A 20300-nucleotide genomic window follows, 5' to 3' on the forward strand; every position below is an offset into this window, starting at 1 on the left:
AGTCAAAGCCTCTCATTCTGAGCCTCCTTTTAACTTCATCCTAGAGGGTCAGGATAAGAAATGTTATCTTGCTCCATAGATAATCTTTCCTTGTAATGGGACCACATATAAACAACACCATCACCAAAAAATCACTTATGGGACATATTATTTAGATAAAAATCATTAAAAAAAACTGAAAAATTTCAGACTTTTGAGTTTTGTAACCAAAAACTCAAGATTATTTAATAATCCTAATAAGTGAAAAAAAAATTAAAAGTACAAAGACTGCTACATTATGTTAACATAGTAATAAAATATATAATTGCTGTATTCATTAATGATATTGTAAGTTCAAGAGGCTGAAGAATGCAAAAAGTGATACCCTAGCAAAAAATAAAAGAAACCCTATGACATGCCCATAAAAATTAATACAGAAAAAGAGATAAAGAGGAGGCAGGGAGGAGGTTGAAAACTAAGGAAAATATATGAGACCATTTTAGTACTCACACACACTTAAAGTAAAAGTAAAATGGTATTTATCCAGCACTGCAGGGGAAAGTGTCATTTTGCTGTTATCAATTCCCACTCAGGACAAATAGAATGTGGTTAAACATTGCTAGGAATATTAGGAGAAATGGAGCAGTTACCAGAAGTTTAGAGATTTTCCGGGAATTATAATTACTTAATTGCAGTAATTTGGTATTAGAAAACCTCAAGGCTTATTTGGAAAGTTAAAGAAAAAAAAATGTCAAATATGAACTTGTTTCACTGTAAAAATTCTAACTGCTTTTGTGGTTGGAGGAAGGGAGGGGTGGAAAGAAAGTAAGAGAGAGGGAGGACTTTTTCCTGCAGAATTTCTTCCAAACTTAGCTTGTATACTGACAAAATAAGAGTCACTGGTAGATCTTCTTCAACCATAATGTGAGGCTGTGTTTGACTTTTAATTAAAAAGTCCACAGCTGGTGTTTCACAATGCACAGGGTTTACAAGTTTCAAGCAGGTCCTAATTAAATTCTCTTCCCAGCTCTTCACTGAAACATTAGGTTGATGAACATTACTCGTTCAATTCCTCAAGTCTAAGATGCTTTCATCTACTGTGATTCAAACAGATGGTGCATATAAAAACCTAAAACTCAAAGTATGTATTCCCTGTAGCACTTAATTTATGAGGACTACAACTCCCAGGATGCAATGCTGGATACTCCCCGCCCCCTTCCCTCCACTGTACTCAAACATCCTAAGCATTTATTTTCTAGGAATCTCAGTCTCTAACTGGATGCACATGTATATATGACGGGGTTGCAATAAGGGTGGGAGGGACACATGCGTGTGTGTGTGTGTGCGCGTGCACGCGTGTATGTGTGTGTGTGTGTGTGTTTGCAGCTTGAGGGAATAGGGAACCAGCAGACTGGTTTCTTAAAAACACCACTCATCGAAAAGGGAAGTTTTTATATATCAGATTGCCAGAGACCTTAGGTTTTTAAGTAAGGATATAAAGAATGGGGAAGATACACAATTTTTTTTTTTAAAGTCATCTTGTAGCCAGGCATGCTTGTTCTGTTACCAGTGATGTAGCAGGAGGAGGCCAAAAACTTCATTTTTTTTTTTTTTTGGAGTTTCTGGCAATAGGCTGACCTTGACTGTCAGACCTAGTTTCATTGTCATTCTAAGTTTTCATCCTTTATTTTGGTTTCTGTCTTCCAGTTTTTACACTGCTGGAAAATAGCACTTGCAAAGATGTTACAAGTATTTGAAAAATGGAACTCTCATCTTTTTATTTCTGTTTAAACCCAGGGATTCTTAATGTGCGGTCCCTGGAAGTAGAAATCAGCACCACTGGAGAACTAGTTAGACATGCAGATTCTCAGGCCCCACACCTCACCTGCTGAATTAAAAATTCTGGGGTAGGGCCCAGTGATCTGTGTTGTAACAAGCCCTCCATGACGATGTTTTTATAAGTGAGGGATCTAAGCTCCTAGTTGAGACGTACTGCTATCATAGCACTCAGCCACATGGCTGCTAATGTTGAGGTCTGGGACCATGCCTTGCATTTCTTTGGAGTTCTTAATTGCACCACCACGGTGTTTATATTGACTGGCTGAATATAAGACACTCTCTTTGAAGAGACAGTTATTTACATTCTTTGCACACAGTAGACATATGGTTTGGCTGAAAATATTCCCCTCCTCCATGCAGAGAACCTAGGAGGCTTGCAAAGAGAGCAATGTCTAAGACTCTGATAACCTCCACAAGCAGAAATGTCCACGGCTCCTCTCTTCACAGTCGAAGTGTTTTCTGGACATGAGAGGCACCCTCGGGAACCAAATGCTGGCTGATAGCTGCCCAGTGGACACGATTCACATGTCTCAAGCCCATTTGATGAGTAGGTGCCTTGTTTGCACTGAGCTAAAACAAAAAATGCAATATGGTTAATAACAATTATGCTGTTTATACAAAATGAGCCCTGTGTAGCATAGGGTTTTCTGCCTTTTAATTTATTTAGGATAGAATGAAGTTCACAGAAAACTCCAAGCATACACATTATATTTTAGACTTCCTAGACTTCTGTATACTAACAAGTTTTAGACTCTTTTCCAGTTACTTTTTTTTTTTTTCCTTTTTAGGGTTGCACCTGAGGCATATGGAAGTTCCCAGGTTAGGGGTCGAATTGGAGTTGCAGCTGCCGGCCTACGAACACAGCCACAGCCACAGCAATGCCAGATCCAAGCCATGTCTGTGACCTACTCTGCAGCTTGTGGCAGTGCCAGATCCTTAATCCACTGAGTGAGGCCAGGGATCGAACCCTCATCTTCATGGATACTAGTAGGGTTCTGTACCCACTGAGCTACAACGGGAACTCCCCCAGTTACTTCTATTATGGTGTTTGACCCACAGAAAATGTTGATAAATAATTTGGGGAGGAAGGTGGACGTCTGCATCTCAAAAAGGCACTGTCATAAGAATAAGAATACTAATAGGGAAACCTGTTTGTGTACAAGTTCTCAGTTTGTGCACTCTTCTTTTGAGTGGCAGAAACAAAACTCCAAATTGGGCTAGAGTCTCCTAACTATGTTGGCACCCTTCTCATTCCAAATAAGAACTGGCCCTCTTACCTCCTCCTGCTTACAGACAACATTTCATCTGAGGAGTGGCAGAGTAGGAAGTAAAAGTAGTCTTAGCATCAGGCTCACAGAGGTTAATTAGGCAACTTGCCAAAATTCATAGCAGTGGTTTTATAGCAGAGCAGGCGTAGGGCCAGCTTCCCCAACTCCTAGTGCACTGTCCTTTCCTCTGCCCTTATCCTCCAGAGGAGTCTCATTTTCAGCACTGTTAACATTTTCCTGCATTTCCAATCACTGAGCACTGCTCTTGAGTTCATGTGTCATTAAGCATCCACACCTGCATTTGCAACTAAAGCACAGAGGCATAAATTTGAAATTCCTTCATTTTAACTATTTTTAAAAATTTTTAATGGCTGCACCTGCAGCATATAGCAGTCCCTGGGCCAAAGACTGCACTCGAGCCACAGCTGCTACCCACACACTGTAGCAGGGGCAATACCAGATCCTTTAACCCATTGTGTTGGGCCAGGGAACAAACCCTTGCCTCTGCAGTGACCCAAGCCACTGCAGCTGGATTCTTAACCCACTGCATCAAAAATGGGAACTCAGAAATTCCTTCTTTTAGGTGTGTCTTCCTATAAATTTAATTGTGGAAGAAAATGTTTCCATTAGGAAAGTTCATTGAGAGTAACAGCATTTTGAAAACACTTCATATTTTAGTAGCAAGATTCCATGCATATGTGCCTATAGTTATTCATCCCCAAATAAACAGAGTTAGTTAATTTTTCATCAAATCAAAGGTTATACTGGCAAAAAGCAATCTATCTGATGTTTGCCAAGAGTCATGCAAGTCCTTTCCACCAATTAATTTGAGATTCACCAAAAAGTTTGGGCTTAAGTGATGAAAATGGATTAGAGTTATTGACAAGGAAGTGTGATTTAGAGAGAGCAAATGGAATGTTGCAAAAGGGAAGATGAAGAGACGTCTCGAAAGTGGGGGAAACATTCAAATAATAGTTGATCATTAAAGCAAGAAAAAACCAATTGATGAAATTGCTTTTGGTGATGTTCTTCTCTCATCCTATTTGCTATGGAGATTTCATAACTGGAAACAAAATGCAGGCTTCTGGGCGAGATGGGCCTTAACCTCTACCTTTACATTCCGAGCTGCTTCTTGAATGGAGATATTCGGTGTAAGTCCCAGTTGGACAGAGTTTGCACTCGAGCTGCCCTTCTTCATCTTGATAGGAGCCCATCAAGCAGCTTTCACAGACAGAATGCTCCAGAGAATAGTATGTTCCCAAAGGGCAATTGACTGAAGAGAAAACAAACAGGAAACACTGACTATAGTATGACACACACTCCTTTTCCCTAAGGCGTGAGAGCAATAAAGGCTGTTTCCAGATACCATTGTTTATGACTTAAACTTTACTGCCAGAGGTCCACTCACAAGATAAACCTTCTAGAGATGTAGTCCTAGAAGCCAACAGTAGATTTTTTTTTTCTTTTTCGGAGAAAATGCAAATTTTTTGTTGACCAAGTTAAGGGCTTCCATGACAGGGGCTTTAAAGTGTGGGTTAAAGTTGTAATAACCTAGATGATCCTGGAAGCATACAGCTGATGAAGAAAAGGCTGCTGGAAGAAGAGGATAAAACAATGTATGTTTAGGTTAATTTGGGACTTTGAGATATTAAAAATGGTTTCTAGTTCCTGTCGTGGCTCAGTGGTAATGAATCTGGCTAGTATCCGTGAGTGTACAGGATCAATCCCTGGCCTCACACAGTGGGTTAAGCTTCCAGCGCTGCCGTGAGCTGTGGTGTAGGTCGCAGACACAGCTCAGAGCTGGCGTTGCTGTGGCTGTCGCATAGGCTGGCAGCTGTAGCTCTGATTCAAGAACTAGCCTGGGAACTTCCATATGCCATGGGTGTAGCCCTAAAAAAGACTAAATAAATAAATAAATAAAAATGGTCTCTTAACCGTTCCTCTGAATGGTTTCCCCTATGAAACAGACTGCTTGGCTATTATAGCATCATTTCTAGAAATAAAATCAGGCACAGGTGGTGAGCCTAAAACACATGAGTGATGTAGCTCTTTGTCTCTGCTTGTAAGAAGGGCCGCGGGGTTGAAGGCAAGTCCGGGGCATCCTCAGATCCAAGGGCGCTGAGGAAACAGGCGAGTTTGGGAACCTTCCTTCCTTCCTTGGAGATCTGCTCTACTATTTGGCAGAATTTCTGAGACCAAAGTGGGATGTTAACTGCACTGAAAGGCTACTATCAAAGTTAGTGTTCTTACAGAGAGGACACCTGAAATTAGTACCTGGGTCATTCTGTGGTGTTAGAGTGTGTGAGAATTACCTGGGAACTTATTAAAATGTCACATTCCAAGACCCTGACTGCAACAGGTCAGATGCCTCCATTCTGGGGCAGGGCCCGAATCAAGCTGCATTTTGACAGGCACTTTAGAGGATGCACAAACAGACAGTAGGAAGACCATGTTGAGAAATGCAAAATGCTAGCCAAGGCAATTCCTGATTTTTTACCCACGAGTTGAAAAGGAAATCAAGGGAGGCTCGGAATGACAACTTTAGTGTGCTTTGCACGGGCCGAGTATATCACACTATGAAAAAGCCAACTGAGCCCTGGGAAGAGCAGTGAGGACAACTGAGGAAGGTTTTCTGACCAGGACACAAGATTCCACGCCTAGAGATTAACACAAGATTCACATCATTTGGTTGTGTTGAAGGCACAGAGTTTAGTTAGAGATGATCCTGCTACCTGTAAACATTGACTCATTTGGGAAGGAGAGTGGAACTGATCTAGATTGAGAAAGTCCAGAATATGGGTAAAAGCTAGGGGGCTGAGGGTGACAGAATGGGGAGTGGCAGCTTAAGGGGTCTGACACCTCCTCTGGGAGTGAGGACCATATTTTGGAATTATGATAGAAGTGATGGTTTAATGACTTTGTGACTGTATTAAATACCACTGAGCTGTACACTTTAAAATGGTTAAGTTTAGGAATTCCCTGGTGGCCTGGTAGTTAAGGATCGGATGTTACCACTGCTGTGGCTCCAGTTTTCCCTGGGCACACCAAAAAAAAAAAAAAAAGTTATTTAAAAAAATGGTTAACTTTATGCTACATGAATTTTGTGTTGGCTGCTTGGGTGGGAATCTCAGCAACACCAATTCACCTTTTAAATGGTTAACACTTGCCGGCTAAGTTCTTAGCCTCACTGGCTTCAGTTTTCTCATAAAACGTGCTTAAAAATACTGGTACCGCATCCAGTTATTAAACAGGATTAAACATGAGACAGGCTCAACTGGCACGCCCAAATGGTCAGAGAGTATTATTTTTGCTGCTAGAAGCTGTGGGGTCTAAACATCTACAAATAAAACAAAGATTTGAGTGCTTCACCTAAAATAGTTTTCTTGCCCTGACCATGACAGTGGTCAATTATACTTTTGAGACCAAACTGTAATAACAGTCAACACATCACAGTAGTAAAATGTATGTTTCATCTCAATATCCCTTCAGAGTTGTAAAAAAAATATTTCTTCTCATCTCATTGGACCCAAAATGTCCCCAGTATTCTTTGATAACAGCGAGAAGTCTTACCACACATACGCCCTCTGAGCACAGAGCCTGGTCTGCAGAAGAGGAAAGCCTTCTCCGTTTCTAAGGAATTGCTGTCAGCAACAAGCATCTCAGACGCAAGCTGAAAGGAATACATGGGCTCCTTAGTGAGGGTCCTTTTCAGTCGATTTGTGATGGTTTCCAGCGTCTTAATGAGTCGTTGCTGATTTTCCAATTCAAGGGTATCGTTCCTTTCATCCGGTAATGGCACACTAGCTGAGATCAAAACAAAACAAGACATAACACACACACACAGTGTTGCAGAAAGCCATTTGCAGTGGGTTTTTATCAGAAAGAAATGGCATCTTCTGGGAAAAATAAACTCAATCTTAACCAGTGCTTACTCAGCAATTAGTACATGGCAAATATTAAAAAACAACACAGTTTGTTTTCATCTTTCTCTCCTATGCTGGATCACATCACCTTTTCGAGGAGTTCTTCAAGATCACATGTTAAATTCCTACAAATTCTCGCTTTTTAAAAACATCCCTTAGTTCATCATGTCAAGATGAATACAAAACAGGGGCTTGTTGCTATGAGAACCATAAAATACATCTGGTATATTAATTACAAAAAATGACAAAACTCAGGTGATTGTACTTGCCCTGATTTTCAGTTCCAGGGTCATTTCCTAATAATGGTAACAAATAGAAAATTTGAAAAATAGGTCTCCAATCAAGAGTTTCTCATCATACCAAGCTTTTTAAAGAGACAATGTATCCTTACCTGTGATGTTAAAAATTAACTTGATTTTGTGGTCGGATAATGGGGCACTTCTTTTAATTCGTGAAGATCTGGCTTTCCCAGCACTCGTGGGTGCTTCTCGGATGGTGTCTAAGAAGTCATCGTATGAGTAATCCAGCCTGTTAGCTGCACCCCAGCCGCCAGGTCCTGGACAGTTGGGGCAGAGAAACAAAAGATTCTACAGTTTCATCTTTATCAGGGTTTATGTTCTTTCTTTCTTTCTTTTTTTTTTTTCTTTTTTGGCTGCACCCACAGCATGCAGAAGTTCCCAGGCCAGGAATCGAACACATGCCACAGCAGAGCCCTGACAACATTGGATCCTTAACCTGCTGAGTCACCAGGGAACTCCAGAGTTTAGGTTCTCATGTTCTAGACCAGTGCTTAAATTTCCCATAAAGTACCAGGTGCAAAGTTTCATCTGTGATCTTATATTATAGTTTGGAGCACTTTGTTTTAAATTTAGATGATCAACGAGTTACATTAAATGTACAAAGAAAAGTCTCTATAGAGCCATGTAGGCATTTAAACCATTCTATCTTTGACCTAATAATTATCTTAGCTTGAGAAGTAAATGGAAAGTAGGTAAATAATTTGAATCAATTCCTATTTCCTTTCAGGGTTTGCTCCATTTTTGTGTTTTATTTAAATATCAGCTTTCTAAATTTAATGCACAAAAACAGATTTCCTTTTGTGAAGATTATTCAAGACATCTGCATCACAGTTTAAAGGTGGGGGTAGATTCTGAAGGCATCTAGAAGTTAAATGCTTCCAGAGTTCTCGTGGTGGCTCAGTGGTTAACCAACCAGAACCTGACTAATATCCATGAGGACTCGGGTTCCATCCCTGGCCTCACTCACTGGGTTAAAGATCTGGCGTTGCTGTGAGCTGTGGTGTAGGTCGCAGATGAGAATTGCTGTGGCTACGGTGAAGGCTGGAGGCTACAGCTCCGATTGGACTCCTAGTCTGGGAACTTCCATTTGCTGCAGGTGCAGCCCTAAAAAGACAAAAAAAAAAAAAAAAAAGTTAAATGCTTCCATATGCAAGGCAACTATGCTGGAAGCAACACGCCTAGATGTAATTGTTTAGCTGTCTTCCATATCATTGGGATCAACCTCATGGATTCAGATTGTGGCTTCTTGATATTTGATGTATGGCTGTGCAACCTCGAGTTATTTTCATCTCTCTAAATCTCAATTTCTTTACACATTGAGATAATTATTCTTACCTCATAGGTTTGTCTGTAGAGTAACTAAGCTAATTTATAGCAACCATCTAGCTTATATTTGATTCATTCTAAAATCTCGGTGGTAAGAAATGATATTAATATTGGTCTAGGCATACTTTTATTGCTTACTTAGGTGCTTTAAACATCAATTCTATTTACACAGGCTTGACCACTTAAGTATCTTGGGTTGTGAGAGTTGTTTTCTTAATTCCATGTTGTTGGATATTGAAATGAACCGGGAATCAATATTTTTGTTTTTCACTTAAACATTTTTCCTACAAGTGTCATATAGCCATTATAGGAAAAAAAAAAAACCCAGATGAACAAAGAGAAAAATATAAAACATGACCTATAATTCCACCACATGGAAATAATTACCATAACATTTTAGGCCAGAATTTTTTCTATGAATATATAAACACACATGTATACATTTATGCATATATATATATGTGTGTGTGTATATATATATAATTAGAACAAAAATAAATATACCACATTTTTAGCAAAGTAAGATCATACTGTGTGTATAATATCTGGTAATCATTTTTCGAATTTCCTCAACAATATAACATTTCTGTGTCAAATGGTTTCATAATCTCTCCTATAGCAATACTATAAACTAGCCAGGTTTCCATTTTCAGAATTTTAGTTTATTTCAAAATTTTAGAACATCCTTATACATACAGTATTTCATAAAGTTTAAGATACTATCAATGAGAAGATATATCCCAATTTCAAAGATGTCCAAATGAAAAATGTACCTCTTAGGATTTATGAAATGTGCTACATGTCTGCACATTAGCATGGCTTTTATCCTGAGAAATACAGGATAGAAGTGGAATTTATGGCCTGAGCATTTTTAATCCTTTAGATACATACTGTCAAATGCCCTTCAATTTCTCTTCGACACACAATATATGAATATGATTTTTTTCCCCGGACACTCTTGCCAAATCTGGGCATTATATGATTCTTATTCAAATTTGTTAATCTGACAGGTCTAAAATAGCATCCTACTTTGAATTACATGCTTATTATGAAATAAAAATCCTTTTAATATATTTATTGGCCCTTTGTCTTTCGTACATTATCACTTGCCAAGGTGTTGTCAAAAATACTACACTGATCTTGTGACTCTATTGAAAAGACACTCGAGGAGGAATGCTTGTCCTTTAGGATAATTTGTGGCACTTATACCACATGACATCTGGATCCTTATAAGATGATAAATATTGCCCATCTTAAAGCCTAATGATGAAACTGACTCCTTCTGTGTGTATCCTTGTAGCCTTGCAAACTACCTCCACAATCTGGTTGGAGGGGTTCCTGGGTCACATGTAACAGAAGAGGCATTGTTATTATAGATGTGCCACCACCAACTCCCCTGCTTTAGATTTTTCTATCTAAAACTTTAATGCCCACTATGTTCACTGAGACGTAGCAATAGTTAAAACTGAAATACGACCTAAGGTCTACCAATAGGAAATTGTTTCTATAAATTATTGTCAATTGATTGATAAAATAATAGCCATTAATAATAGCCATTAAAACTACTGAAGTATAATAGTGATGACTTAAAAATGTCCTCAATAAAACACTAACTAAAAACTCATGTTTATAAAACAGTTTGGGTCTACATACATACGCACATATAGCTACATATACATTCATATATTAACAGAATTATTTCTGAGATGGAGGGTTATCTTTATTTTTTGCTTTGTTTTTTTAGCATTTTTCAAATGTTTGCAATAAACATATGCACAAATAGTATTTGTAAATTTAAAAAGTCTAAATCAACAGCCAACATCACTCTTACTGATAAATTATTAAAAATATCAATATGATTAGTGTCAGAAACAAAAAGGATGTCTGCTTAATGTGAATTAATATTGTCCCAAATAACCTTCTAAATACGTATACTTGGATTTCATCATTTTAATCCTTAAAATGGCCCTATGAGTTCAGTACTCTTATATAGCCAATTTATAGGTGCAAAAACCAAGGCACAAAGTGGTTTGAGAACTTGTTCAAGACCACACAGCTAGTAAGTGGAGATGCCAGAATTCTGGACCTTAGTAGTTGGTTGTAGAGTCCATGTGCTTTAACTACGACACAATTCTGTTATTGCTATTATTTTTAAAAGTATTGCTCTGCAAGTTCTGGAGAGTTTTGTAAGAATGAAATAAAAGTAAATATAATTACTGGAAAGGACAAATTTTGGTAATCAAGAGACACAATTTAAATCTTTCAGACATATGAAGATGGTATGCTAAATGGTCAAAAAAAAAAAAAATGGTCAGATGTACCAGCAAAAAAAATCACATGGCACACTTCAGGACAGACAATAAAAGTTATAACCACATAATATTATATCTCCAAAACAAGAGAGAAAAAAAGTGTTCAGAGTCTACATGAAGAAAACATCAGAATTTCATTTGAAGATATATTAGATTTGAATCGATTGAGTCTTAACACATTCTGGGTGAGGAATCTGAATATTTTAGACATGTGACTATTTAAAATAAATGGTTTAATTGCAGTTTAAGTTAAATGCCACATAAAAATGACTAACTATTCCTATTCTCTTCTAAGATATAATACAAACATGTGAATTTTGCAATCATAATGTGACGTAGGTTCTTAGTTTTTATCATTCTGAAGAATGTTTGCTAATATTTTGAAAGAATTTGATATCCCAAAATTTAATAAAGCTCTAAAAGATCAGTAAGCACAGTATCAAATTATCCAGTCATCCTAAAATACTTGATGAATACATGAGTAACATTCATTTTTCTCGTTTGCACTACTATTCTGGAATGATTTTCTTAGTTTGCAGATCAGTTTTGCAAACCACCCACACAAAGTAACATAATTACCAATTGCAAAACCATTTTCATAGTCATAATTATACTCAAGGCAGTATTTTTTGGTCAGGTCCTCCAGTCTGCAGTCAATGTCGTCAGCATCACTACAAAATGATGGCACCTGCACATAAAAAAATCAAGAGGACACAATGTACTTCACATCTGGGTGTGCTTTGGACAAGCCCTTTGATTCTCTGGCCTTCACATCTCTATCAGCAGGCAGGAGAGGCAGCTAGGGCTCTGCATGTCCTTAAAAAGGCTCCTGACCCTACCCTTCCACCCTCCCCTCCTTCCTCTAAGTGCCTGTGGACCAGCAGGATTAGCCTCATGCCTTTTCTCTCTGTTTGCATCACTTATCACAAGAAACCTGGGACTTCCGGGATATCTCTTGTCTCTGAACTTTCACCCCATTTGGCTTTTTAAAAATTGAAGTATAGTTGATTTACAATAATACATTAATGGAGTTCCCATTGTGGCACAGCAGAAGTGAATCTGACTAGTATCCGTGAGGATGGGGGTTCAATCCCCGGCCCCACTCAGTGGGTTAAAAATCTGGCATTGCCATGAGCTGTAGTGTAGGCCGGTAGCTGCAGCTCCAATTGGACACCTACCCTGGGAGCTTCCATATGCTGTGGGTGTGGCCCTAAAAGCCAACAAAGCAAAACAAAAAACCAATATTACATTAATGTGTCTTCAGATCCCTTTTCTCTGACCCAGTTTCTCAATCTTATCCAAGTTCTCAAAACCTTCCTTGATGCCATCCAAAGCTCACAGTCAGTAATTAGTCAGTTATTTTTTTTTTACCACCTCTTTTGATATTCTCTTTGTTCTAGCTCTCAATGAAACCTAACTTCCCAGTTTTCTTAGGTGGTGGGTGTGAGGCAGAGGAAGTGTCCTTCTCACCCTTCATTGCTGTCTCCAGATCATGCTCCCATGAACCTCTCAAAGTCTCAGTTTTGAAGCTCCTGCACTCAATTCTATCTCACATTGACTCCCTTTGTGGCTATAACCCCTGCTCTGAGACACCCGCTAATTCCAAGAACACTTACGAACTGTCCCTGTTATAGTTCTTGGTGATTTCTATATCCATCCAGCTAATCCTTCCATCACCTTGGCTTCTCCATTTCCTCCTCCTTTTCTGTCTTCTAGCTTTGTCATTCACTTTCATTGTCATACCCTCAGATCTCATCATTACCAGGAACTGCACACTTTCTTACTCCCAGGAATCCAACAATCCCTTGACTTCATCAGGATCTATAATCCACTGACCCTACCACCTCTTCACTGTCCCTCAGCCTCTGATGTCTTCATTTCCTTATTTGCCCATCTTGAATTTCATGGTCCATCACTATGAATGACTTCGTTGCACAAATTTTCCTCAATTTGTTCATTTGGAGAATCCTGAAGCCTGTGAAAATAATTTCTCTGCTTTCTCCACATTTGCACCCACATGGCCAACTATAGCTTAGATGAAAACACAACTCTGCTTACTACCACCCCTACTGCATTTCTCTAGTATCTTCACTTATGCACTCCTGGAAAATTATGTTATCCATCTTCTCTTTTCTCAAACAATTCCTTCCCATCCTTACTCTAGGCTGTTCAGTCTGCATCTTTTTTCACAGACCAAGTAATGACAAAAGATCCTGCTTTCACACACTTCCACCACCATGTGGACTTACCCATGTAGCTGTGTTCCTATACATGCTGCTTCCTTCAGGCTTCTCTTCCTTTCACACTTTACATCAAATCTACTACTACCAAATATACATTCAGAATTTATCCAAAACTATGCCACTCATTCTGTTGGGAATATGTATGTGTGTGTGTGTGCGCGTGCGTGCATGTGTGCGTGCGTGTTTTTCATCATTTCCTGCCTTCCACATGCTCAATAGAATTAAACACATTGCTTTGCTCTCCTGCAATGACTGAAAGAGTCCTCAACAAAAAAGCATGAAAAAGAAAATCCTCTAAATGTTCAATTATCTCCTCACCATAAAAGAAGTATGGTCTACAGCGGCATTTTTGTCATACTTTAAATTACAAAGCAGACATTCTCAAACCACATGGACCCCGAGCTTCTCTTTCTGACTCAGAGCGTTTTAAAAAATTCAAAGTGCTTTGGTACAGATTTACTTATAATTCACTCCAGAAGTCCAGAACCTATGAATAATTCTAAATGTGAGGAGCAAGTCTGGGTCACAAAGAAGAAGGCAATCAAGAGGATAAAGGATTTCTACTACAGGTGACCCAGAGAGGCCACGAAAACTCAACAGCATCCTTTAAAATATGGCAAGCAGCAAAGGAATGCTACTGACATACCATTTTCCCCAGGGTAGTCTCAAATGCTTCGGAGAATTTCTTTAACAGATCCGTGTCATCACAACGAGTTGCTTTGTACAGCATCTCAAAGGACTTGAATCCATGATTTGCAAAACGTTTTACTGGAAAATGTTGGAAAAAACAACTTCAGTTGGTTAGTGTTTTCAAAACAAAGATTTAGTTTTCTGTGGACTAACTGTAACTTAGCGTTTTCATCCTAACATGGTTTGTGGGATTGTTATAAAACCAAAAGATGACAGTTAAGGAACATTTCCAGGCATTAATTGATCATAAAAAAACATGAGGCAAGCAGCCCTGTACCCAGTTATTTAGTGATTACATTGGCTTTGATATATTATTCTTTACTATCCCATGATATTAAAAAGGAACATTTAAGGGAAAAAGAGATAAAAATTCTTTTCATTATATTCCTGGAAATCTTTGAAAAATCCTGGCTGTATCAAAGATATTATAATTTATAATTATATACATTTATAACATATGTTTATACTATACTCTTAAACAAAAGACACTGAAAATTTTCTGAATAACGTGAAATTATATTTCTTGAAAGTGTAATGTCACAGAGATAAATTTCTCTTTGGATCAGATGCTTAGAAGTTAGATTCAGCAAGATGTCTTGAAATATGCAGAGACAATTCCTAACAGCATCACTGTTAAAAACCTATTGTTTAATTCTTTGGTATCAGTGAGTGATGTTGCTTGTATTTACTTCCCAAATTGGTGGTAAAACAGCTGAAGTAAGTGGGCTTTACCCTTTTTTTTTCTTTCTTTTTTTTTTTTTTTTGTCTTTTCCAGGGCCACATCCATGGCATATGGAGGTTCCTAGGCTAGGGGTCCAATCGGAGCTGTAGATGCCGGCCTACACCAGAGCCACAGCAACACCAGATCTGAGCCACGTCTGCGACCTACACCACAGCTCACGGCAACGCCGGATCCTTAACCCACTGAGCAAGGCCAGGGATCAAACCCGCAACCTCATGTTCCTAGTCGGATTCGTTAACCACTAAGCCATGAAGGGAACTCTGGCTTTACTCTTTTTTAAGACATTGGCATTTAAACTTCATGTATGGTGCCATATTAAAGAAAGATTCACTCCAGAGAACATTATGTACACTAGACAAAGGTTGGGTTATTTTTACAATGATATATATTGAAGATTACAGAATAGAAACTTCATGTATGGTATTATAACAAAGATTCACTCTTGAGAATATTATGTACACTAGACAACAAAGATGCTGGGTTATTTTTACAATGATATATACTGAAGAATACAGAATAGCTCTAGATCTAAATCCCTTCTAAAGAGAATATGACTGGTCTCTCATCCCATCACATATGTTGGCTCCTACTTCAGCCATAAGCTCTTCTGCAGAATAGAAAACTACAAGTTCAAGTTTACAGGTCTAGAACAACATGCTGACAAGTCTCTTTGGGTAATTCTGGTAAATAGTAAAAAGAGGGCCAAGATGGTTTTGTCACAGACTGAATCTTGTCCAACAGGAATGCAATCACTAACAAGACTCCTGTGGACTAATTTTTTTTTTCTTTTTTGGGGGGCAGCACTCGCAGCATATGGAAGTTCCCATGCTAGGAGTAGAATTGGAGCTACAGCTGCTGGCCTACACCACAGCCACAGCAACATGGGATCCGAGCACATCTGCGGCCTACACCACAGCTCATGGCAATGCCAGATCCCCGACCCACTGAGCAAGGCTAGGGATCAAACCTGCATCCCCATGGATACTAGTCAGATTCATTTCCACTGTACCACAACGGGAATCCCCCGTGGGCTAGTATTTTAAACTATGGGGCAAACGTAGCCGCAAACACTTCAAAATTCATGGCACCATCTTACACTCACAAAACCTATTCCTTATATTAAGGCAGTTCTTCTCTTTAATGCTTAGAAACTTACACATGCAGGCAGACACACGCATATTCACACATACAAAAGGAGTCCAAAAAAAAATTAGAACTTACTAGCACAATCTGGCCATTCAGTGGAATATGGCGGTCTCCAGATACCATCTTCATAAGCACAATAATACTTGTCAGTAGACCCTTCTGTGAAATCATACCCTTCTAAGCAACTCAACGTGCAATTAACTCCAGTATTATCTTGAGTACATATAAAATCTCCATTTATAGGTGTAAATGGAACTTCACAGGGGGAACCTATGGGGAAAAATGTATAATTAATGTACAGTGGTATAAGAAATATAAAATCCAGGAGTCCAAGCTGAATTTTGAAAAAAAAAATTTCCTCTTATCCACCACTATTCCTAGAAAACTCTAATAAATCCTTAGGGTGGGATAGCTGGAATGTCTGCTTTTTGACTGCCAGGTGGGTATAGTTGAAAAGCTGTTCCCATGTATAATTATGTACAATTAATTACCCATGTGTAATTGTATGTATTTTATGAAAAGCTAAAATTATTTCTGATTTGAAGTGATTTTTGACATTCCTTCAACAAAAATGAAGACCAGATAACATTACATAAAAAATACATTTTCAGAATCTGTTTCCTCAAGCATTCAAAATAGGATCATGACAATAATACTTTGTAGCTTTGGAGGAAAATGCTAATAAGTTTTAATTAAGACTACTCCAGAAGATGGAGTTCTCACTTTGGCACAGTGGGTTATGACTCTGACTGCAGTGGCTTGGGTTGCTGCAGAGTTGCAGGTTTGATCCCCTGCCTGGCACAGTGGGTTAAAAGATCTGGCATTGTTTCAGTTGGAGCTTGGATTCAATCACTTCTACATGCTGAAGGTGCAGACATAAAAAAGAAAAAAAGTCTACTCCAGAAGAAAATATCTTTATTTACCATGAAGTGAAGGAATAATCATTGGAAACCTCAAGAAAATCTTCCAATACCCTAACTTTAAAAATCTACCACTCATAGCCTATTTTCTTTCACAAAATAGAATGCAAGAGCAATTGCGTATATCCAATGTCAGCTAGATTTCTGGACACTTGTGAAGAGCATACCTTTAATGACAATGTGGATGTCACAAGTTCTGTTATTGCCTGAGGGGTCAGTGGCTGTATACCGCACGACTGTCTCCCCATGAGGGAAGAGGTCTCCTGGAGAATGACTTCTGGTGATGGCCAACATGGCCCCTAGAAAGGAAAGAAGGGCAAAGAAGGAATCAAACACAGGGGTTATTGTGGGCAGTCACTTTATTTGATTTGGATTTTCAGTGTCCATTTATGCAAACCAGCTGGGCATTCTATTTGTATTTATTTGGCCACTTGTAGAAAACAAAAGACATAATCTTATACTATAACACAGAAACGGTTGACTCAAAATCCTCATTAAATTAAGGCATTCTTTCTAAATTATTTTCCTTCTCTGTGAATATTGTAAATTTAACCAGGAAATTGATTTAATTTGCATTTTTATTGTTTTCGGGGGTTTGGTGAAAGCTTTCAAGTGAACTTCAGTTGTATTTATTTATTTTCTTCTGTTTTCCTGCGAAAATGTTCATAACTTTTTTGGCAAATGTTTCATAACTGAGTATGAATACATAGAACTACATTAGATTTACCAATAGGATGTATAAATTATGCCTTCTAATGGAAGCCTAAATACTCAATGAATTTATTAGAACACTTTCAAATAAAACATCTTGCAGTTTTAATAAATGTCCACTGAATACTGAATGAAAGGAAAAGCCATAAATAGGTAAGATTATTAATGTTAAATTATATATAATTATCCTAGCATTAAAACATATTACCATGTATAATTACTCATTCTACTTCAATAGAATTTGTTTTTCATTTCCGTTTTATATTTGTAAAACCCTTGTAAAATAAAGTATAATTTGTTTAGCATGCTGACCACAAGATCCCTGCATTCTCACCTGAGTTGTCTGAGAACTGAGGCTCATCCCAGGTGGCAGGATGCTCCTTCTCTGAGACCTGGATGGGAGGCGGGGACCTACACCGGTCTATGCTCGGTGGTTCAACATCTAAAGAATACAAAATCAGAGAATGAAGTCACAACTGATATTCAGAAATGATAAGGAGGTTCGCAAGATCGAATAGAAGCCTATTTGAGCGGGCAGAGACCCCTGACCTTGTTAGACACAAGGTTGGTCCTGGGCTCCTTTGGTGATGAGGTATGTTTTATCCCTGATCTCAACATGGAAAGAAAAGGCCGATCTTGCTATACGTCCCTCTGCCAGCTGAAGAAGAAATACCAGATTACTAAAATCACCATGAACGCTGTGAGGTGAAAGGCATTTCGAGATGTGGTGAGTGTTCAGTTTGTAAGTTTTGCCAGTGGTAGTTGAGTTGATCCACCTAAAAGTGAAGAGAACCTCCCCAGGTAACTGGAAAGCTTGAAAGGACCAAAGCATCATTTCAATGGGATCATTCCCATGATCCTCCTCTTAAAGGAAAAGTCAAGCCGGGGCTGATGGATGGCTACATGGAAGGATCAATGGGCAGAGATCTGAGTCATGCTGTAGAATGCAGAAGATGTTTAAGTGAGAAAGTGACATTGCTGGAAGGCCAGGAGGTTAATGTCTAAAGGTGGGACTCTGAAGTCTGATTCCTAAGGTTGATAAATTCCAGGCAAAGAAAAGAGCCAGGTGTGGACATGAGAACAGGGGGGCCAACCACGTTGCTAAAAATGCTGGTATTTCGTTCTTTTTGATGGCTGAGTAATATTCCATTGTGTATATGTACCACATCTTCTGGATCCACTCCTCTGTCGATGGACATTTAGGTTGTTTCCATGTCTTGGCTATTGTAAATAGTGCTGCAATGAACATTGGAGTACATGTGTTTTGTGAGTCGTGGTTTTCTCTGGATAGATGCCCAGGAGTGGGATTGCTGGATCAAATGGTAGTTCTATGTTTAGTTTTCTGAGGAATCTCCATACTGCTTTCCACAGTGGTTGCACCAATTTAAAATCCCACCAACAGTGTACTAGGGTTCCTTTTTCTAGGGTTCCTAGAAACTATCATGCTAAGTGAAGTCAGTCATACAATGAGACACCAACATCAAATGCTTTCACTGACATGTGGAATCTGAAAAAAGGACAGAATGAACTTCTTTGCATAACAGATACTGACTCACAGACATTGAAAAACTTATGGTCTCCGGAGGAGACAGTTTGGGGGGGGTGGGGGGATGTGCTTGGGCTTTGGGATGGAAATCCTGTGAAATCAGATTGTTATGATCATTATACAACTACAGATGTGATAAATTCATTTGAGTAATTAAAAAAATGGAAAAAAAAACCAGGGGGGCTAGAACAGAGAGGGGTGAAAGCCACAGTGGAAATGATAGAACTACAAGTCTGCTGCTCAGCACTATAATTCACATTGAAGGAGGGGTTTGAGGGGACAGGGGTGAGCCTGGTTTCAAAGCTCTGATAGAATGTGGTGGAAAATTTAGGATGCCAGTAAAGGACAACAGAGAAGGAGGAAATTTTAATATAACTCTTCATGCATTTACACATTTGAAATGTCCTTCTGTCTGTAATAACATGCCTTTGAGGGAGACTGGACAAATACTAATTTTCTAATTATATAGGTGAGGCATCTCAAACTAGGCAAACTTAAGACACTTGGCTGAGGTCATTCAACTGGTAAATTTCAGTCACAGGCATCAAGACTAGGATGATATATGATCTATGATAAATGGAAACATACTCTGAAATTAAATGAGCTATACTTGTGAGAATATATAGATTTCCATTTTAAGCTAAGTCTTAATGAATACATATTGAGTTTTCCTCTTTTCCTCATGCTTGTCATTTCCTTAGTGCAGTTCTCTTGGTTTACTCTTTTCCTAGGCTGCAAAGTCTGTCGCGCAGAGATGGAGCCTCTTCTGCTCACATTAGCTGCATGGCACAGCACCTGGCCCATAACAGAGGTTCAAGAAAAGTTGCTGGATAAAAGAAAAGAAGGAGGGAATGCCCACAGGAGGCCAATGCACTCGGAGAATGCTGAATCACATCAATTCAGAGTTAAAATTTAAAAATCCGGAATTTCCAGTGTGGCTCAGTGGAAACAAATCTGACTAGTATCCATGAAGATGTGGGTTTGATCCCTGGCCTCACTCAGTGGGTCAGGGATCTGGTGTCGCCAGGAGTTGCAGTGTAGGTTGCAGATGTGGCTTGGATCCTGAGCTGCTGTGGCTGTAGTGTAGGCCGGCGGCTACAGCTCTGATTCAACCCCTAGCCTGGGAACCTCCATATGCCATGAGTGCAGCCCTAAAGAGCAAAAAAAAAAAAGAAAAGAAAAAAAGAAAGAAAGAAATTAAAAATCTGACAATATTGACCTATCTTCCCAAGAGCAGTTGCAAATGAAAGAGTTCCAGGAGTTCCCATCATGGCTCAGCTCAATGGTTAACAAACCTGACTAGTATCCATAAGGACCCAGGTTTGATCCCTGGCCTTGCTCAGTGGGTTAAGGATC

At 38.9% G+C, this 20300-nt stretch overlaps 1 protein-coding gene across 1 annotated transcript in view; it reads right to left on the minus strand.

The window, feature by feature from the left end:
- Positions 1 to 20300, minus strand: part of SVEP1 (sushi, von Willebrand factor type A, EGF and pentraxin domain containing 1) — a 198303-nt gene that overhangs the window by 79506 nt on the left and 98497 nt on the right. The window contains exons 10-18 of the mRNA XM_047768130.1: positions 17733 to 17840; positions 16855 to 16986; positions 15843 to 16037; positions 13836 to 13957; positions 11526 to 11634; positions 7401 to 7565; positions 6657 to 6890; positions 4198 to 4359; positions 2227 to 2388 (exon numbers count right to left, since the gene is read on the minus strand). Coding sequence (XP_047624086.1) covers positions 2227 to 2388; positions 4198 to 4359; positions 6657 to 6890; positions 7401 to 7565; positions 11526 to 11634; positions 13836 to 13957; positions 15843 to 16037; positions 16855 to 16986; positions 17733 to 17840 — 1389 coding nt within the window. The remainder of the gene's footprint in view (positions 1 to 2226; positions 2389 to 4197; positions 4360 to 6656; positions 6891 to 7400; positions 7566 to 11525; positions 11635 to 13835; positions 13958 to 15842; positions 16038 to 16854; positions 16987 to 17732; positions 17841 to 20300) is intronic.

The sequence above is a fragment of the Phacochoerus africanus genome, chromosome 2 (assembly GCF_016906955.1).
Source record: "Phacochoerus africanus isolate WHEZ1 chromosome 2, ROS_Pafr_v1, whole genome shotgun sequence".
Lineage (NCBI taxonomy): Eukaryota > Metazoa > Chordata > Mammalia > Artiodactyla > Suidae > Phacochoerus > Phacochoerus africanus.